This window comes from Amblyomma mixtum, chromosome 2 (genome assembly GCF_055824585.1).
Source record: "Amblyomma mixtum isolate Tamu chromosome 2, ASM5582458v1, whole genome shotgun sequence".
Lineage (NCBI taxonomy): Eukaryota > Metazoa > Arthropoda > Arachnida > Ixodida > Ixodidae > Amblyomma > Amblyomma mixtum.
In genome coordinates this window covers 161,846,542-161,851,811 of record NC_143013.1, presented here as the reverse complement: position 1 = coordinate 161,851,811, position 5,270 = coordinate 161,846,542, and the positions used below count along the sequence as shown (strand labels likewise).

The following is a 5,270-nucleotide window of genomic DNA, read 5'->3' as shown; positions in this document are numbered from 1 at the left end:
TCTTCCCACTTTGAGAGAGAGAAAAAAAGAACTCTCCAAGCAAATGAAATTTCCTTAGATTATACAAAAAATACCGTTTCCCCTAAACGACGCCCAAATTCCGTAGATGTAGCTAAAAAACCGTAGGGTTGGCAGCACTGGCGCCGACCATACTGCGCATGCGCGGCAGCCCCGTTACGTCTCGTGAGGCGCATCTGCGTCGCCCTCGCCGCCGCCGGCGTTCCTCTCCGACGCTCCACCGGTCGGCGCATTCCAGAGGCGTGACGTCACAGTCTCGGCAGACGCGCCGGAACAGCGTGAGCCCGCCGCTGTGTTTACGACTGCCGCACACTACTGCGCATGCGCGAAGAGGGCTCACCTTGCGTGTAAAATGTGCGGGACATGCGGTTGATATAGTTGCGCTCTACATGGAGGTTAAAGAGAGCCGGGTCGCTGCCTGTCGGCGGAGAAGAGTGGAAAATCTCAATTCCTGACACCCCGAGGTTCTTGCTTGGCAGTTAGCCGCTTACGGTACGTATATCCTGGCATAGCAAAGCTAAGCTACTGGCGTTTTTTTTTGCTTTATTGCATTTAAATAGTGCCGGAAAGAAAACTCAAAGCATGCTTACGCCACAAAACTCCAGGCCACCACACCCACGCATGACCCGACACTCCAAAACATCAAAATTCTGGGAGGCACACACATACATCAAGATAGAGGAGCCAGCTAGGCGGTTGTCAGTCGAGTTATTCATCCAGTCGTCCTGAGTGTGCCTCGTCTTTTCGCTGTGGTCCGTCATTTGACTGTTTTTGTTCATCAATATGTACCAACTGACCTATATTTCAACTCTACAGCTAGGAGGCTTGTGCACGCAGCATGTGCAGAGGGTAAAATGCTTGCCCAGAACACGTTCTGGGCGTGTTTCTGTCTGAGCACGCAATTTCTAGCAATACCTTTCGGCTAAAAACGGTCTGGCTTTGCGCATGCGCAGCTAAGCTCATAGGGCTTCATCTTTATTTCTCGCTTTCCTGATCGCGGCGGCTGTGGGATTTGCGAAACGCACAGTTTGGTCGTTCTAGACATGTTTTGCCCTCAATACTCCCCGCACCGAAGTGCAGTGTTCATGGAATGAACATTTCATTGACTGTGGTGATTCAGCAGCCAACACGCCTCGTGTTAAAGTGCACCCCACTCTCGCGCCTTTTATTGAAGAGCGCCGTCTTCAACTTTCATACCATCCGTCCCGCGGCACTGCCTGCTCATTTGTGCTGCCTGCGCAGCACAAATCCATGCTTTCGCTCCGATTCGAATGTGGTAAACATGCTCTCTAGATTTTTTTTCTTCTGTGCGCCTCTCGCGCTCCTAGCTCCCAGCTCGTGCCCCAGCAGCGCGAGTAGAAGATGGCGACGATGGAATACGCACGACTGTCCCTGCTCGTCCTACTGCTGCCGCTTCTGGGCACCGCCGGGCCGAATCCGAAGTGCCGACCGCCGTACAGTAGTATGAAGAACCACACGCTCTGCTCCGAGAAGTACGGCCTCTGCGACGTCGATGATATCCAAACAAGTAAGTGGACCGAGGAAATCCTCTGGCAGCACAACCGCTACCGCAGCCACCTGGCAGTGGGACATCTGGCGGACTTTCCAGCGGCGGGCAACATGCTCGAAATGCGGTGGGAGGACGAGCTGGCCGAGGTGGCCGAGGCGCTGATAGAACGCTGCGCCACTGAAGATTATGCCGTGTTTCACGACAAGCCCGAGCAACGCGCCACTGTGAATTTTTCTGAGGTCGGCCAGAACTTGCTCTGCGACTGGGCGAACCCGCAACTGTGGGCCACGTGGAACTTCGTTATTCGGGACTGGTTTGACGAGAACATCCTGTACCCTTCGGCCAAAGTGGAGAAGTACAGTGCGGTGGAGGCAGCCACAAATTTTACCCAGATCGCCTGGGCACGCTCCTACGCCGTCGGCTGCAGCTACGCAAATTTGGACACAAATCTGAAACTATTACAAATGTATGTTTGCAACTACGCGCCGGCCGGCAACGTGGCTGGCCAGGAATTGTACCGGCCCGGGCCGCCCTGCTCTCTCTGCCCGGAAGGAACGGAGTGCGTCGAGACAACGGGCCTCTGCAGGGTCACCGGTGACAAGCCTGGTAAAGACGCCAGGAAGACAACGACAACGACGATGGCGCCGCCCACGGAACCTGATCGTGACGCGCCAGTGGTGCCACGGAGCGGTTCGGCGCCGGGTGCTGTCGCTGTGAGGCCTGCCCTCGCAGCTGTCCTCACAGCTGTCGGTGCATCGCTGCACGGCCTGGCCTGACTGTTTCTGCCGGTTGACTTCACGCCTTTCGTCTTTTTTTTTTTACTCTACCAGCTCTCCGCAACGTCATCTCGGATGTGCCAAAATGCCCGCGATGGCTAAATGTGGTGGGGCCAGTTTTTGGACCGTGCTGACGAACGGCGAAAGTAAAGACGAAGGAAGCCTTTGTTTACGCTTGGCACAATTAACTGCGTGCATCGTAACATTCCTTGCGCTGTTTACGCAAAGTTCTTATTCTGTATCGCTGCCTTCTTAGGTAAACCTTTAAAGTGAAGAAATGTTGCCTTCTGGGTTCTCTGGAAGGCGCGCTAAATGCCCGCTGTGGAAACGCCAGCTTTCTGTAGGCAGCAAATCGCAGCAGCATGAAGACAAGAAGTCAAGCCCTCCATACAGCGAAAGTTTGCATTCAGAATAGTCTAGGCAGAGAGAGAGAGAACAACTTTTATTTAGAAAGCCTGCAGAGTCGGTTAGGCTCCCTCCAAGCAGGGAGGACAAGCTTTTACCGCGACGCGGCCACTACGTCAATCTCGTGCGTTGTGCTCCTTGAGGTCTTGTTACGTCCCTCGCTACTTCCGCGGGTTCGAGAGGGCCGCCGCCCCCTTCCTGGGGTGCCGCCCCCCTCTCCTCGGTTTCGCTCGGTCGCTGCCTCTCGAGAGCTGCCGAGACCTGCTGGACGGCCTTCAGTTGTGTCTTTTTTTCACAGCTCCTCGTTGCAGCCTCTAGTATGGACGGTCGACTGCCTCGTCCATTGGACTTTAAGCGGCTCTGCGTCCTTACTGAAACCTTTGGTGCTCACTGTTTATACGCAAAGCGTGGGCTATTCTTACGCCTCATCAATCAGAGATAGCCAAAATCATAATTCTATTGAAGTACAGCTTTATAATGGCTGTTTAGGCTTTATTTCTCGGTTGGCAGTGCAAGACACCGTTCCACAATGTTTTCTTTTGGCACATGACTAAGTTCGCTCCGCATTTCTTCTGCGTATAGTGCTATGGCTCATAGCAGCAGTTCTCGTTCCCACCGGACGCCGCCAGCCTGAAAATGTAAAATTCGAGCAAGTATCGGAGGAAAGGCACGAACGCGTCGATGCTACGAGGGTGGCCACCATGCATTTGCTAACCTAGCATGCGGAGCATTGAAGCAGAACGTGCAAGATGTCACCTCCCTTAGCGAAAAGAGGATGTGCTAAAAATGCATTTCAAACGTATTGTATTAATTTCATATTTATTTCGCATTTTTTTGTCCCTATGCTTAAACTGCAATACGAATGCTTTCTAAGTATACTAGGAATAATATTTTAAACGTTCTTAAAAATACGTGAAAAGTACATTTTTGCCCGCTTAGCATATTTATAATGCATTAAAAATATAATAAAAATATACATTAGAAATATACTAAAAATATACATTTAATACATTAAAAATGTGTTTACTCGGGCTTAAAAAAAAGTCTACTGGGCGGCTCCATAGAATGACACGGGTTAATTCATCAACTGGAGAACAAATCGTACACGGGTATTTATCATTAATCAACAGGAGTCTGATATTATAACGTCACGTGATTGAATGGGAACGGCAGATACCTACATACAGCATACCAAGACGACAGCAACACAGCAAACAACAAATCCTACGACAAGCGCTATACTTGGCTTGCCGTATATATACCCAGCGAAAGCGACGCACTATTTTGCACGGTGATACCTTTTTTTGCGCAAATACTGTGGGCTTCCAAATTATCGCAGAAGTACCCTACTGGTCGCGTTCGAATCTGGGATTAATTGAGAACGGAATTGCTAGTTGAAACTTGCGTCAGGCACAGGTCAGGAGTCGAACTGTCAACCAACAGATACATGGGCGTGTAAGGGAGCCGGTCTGCCCTGCCACACGGGGTCCTTTCCGCTGGCTTATTCGGACCCAGAAGTACCCAAGGCGCTTTTGCTGGTATAATGCTATCACGTTCTCACACGGAAATGTTCGAATGACATTGAGTGGAATGGCATTCGAGAATAGGAATGACATTCGGACTCGATGGACTGCCGCGGTGCTGCACGACACTTTCGAAACGCATTCGAAAGCCTCAGCTCGTTTTCAGTGTACAGCGACGACGACGACGGCGGTCACACTAGTCCGACAACGACAGTATACATCACGCTCAACAACAGCATGTAATTATAGTGAAATATCTAGTTTACTATAATATGATTCTAGAGGGACACGTTTTTCAGGCCAACGACACCGACGAATCCGGTCGGCGGACGGTCAGCCTTGTCGGCGGCTGAGCGAGAGCACGGTGATGAGGCGGCGGTGTGTGCATGCTCGCGCTTCTAAATGAGCGAAACGAACGGCTATATTTCACGTGTGCATACCTGAACACTCACCAGCGATGAGCGCTTGCCAAATCAGTTTCAATCGACGACGGCTCTGTTCCCTTCCGCGACGACTATGCCCAGCGAGTTCGCAGGGTTGGATCTGTGATTTCGGCGGTTGTGAAGAGCGAATCACAAGCTTTAGCGAATGCAAATGGTCACCAGGTGTAGTTTTGGCAACAGTGACCTGAAATCAACTATTGCTTACATCGCAGGGCACGCGTACGATGAACGGGAATCGCCGGTGTGACCCAGACTGCCGAGCCGTGCTTTACGGCCAGCAGCAGTCGTCGCCGTCGCTAGCTTGTGGATAACAAGTTAGGCCGTTTCAGTTAAAGCGAACAGTCGCCATACATACTTCTGGATAAAGTAGTTTAAAAAAAAGTACTGGTCACGTCGGAGAAAGCCGGGACAAGAAGCGAGAAGCGCCAGTCCTGCGCGATGCCAACAACCCGGCTTTCTCAGGCGTGCGATCGCATCATCGCTTCCCACACATTGTAGCACTGCGTAAACAATCACGAGTACAACCAGTAAAAAAGAAAACAGATTGTTTATTAGAACCAAAGCGCAGATTGCGTTTTATGTTATGTAAACAAGC

The 5,270-nt window shown here is 51.1% G+C and overlaps 1 protein-coding gene across 1 annotated transcript; it reads left to right on the top strand.

Annotated features, from left to right (window-relative positions):
* Positions 1-1,380: 1,380 nt before the first annotated feature.
* Positions 1,381-2,304, top strand: LOC149361434 (cysteine-rich venom protein-like). The gene has a single exon (XM_089568078.1). It carries the CDS (start codon positions 1,381-1,383, stop codon positions 2,302-2,304), a length of 924 nt encoding a protein of 307 aa, XP_089424204.1.
* The last annotated feature ends 2,966 nt before the right edge of the window (positions 2,305-5,270 follow it).

Coding starts and splice junctions, on each gene's coding strand:
- LOC149361434 (XM_089568078.1), top strand. CDS start 1,381: ATGGCGACGATGGAATACGCACGACTGTCCCTGCTCGTCCTACTGCTG.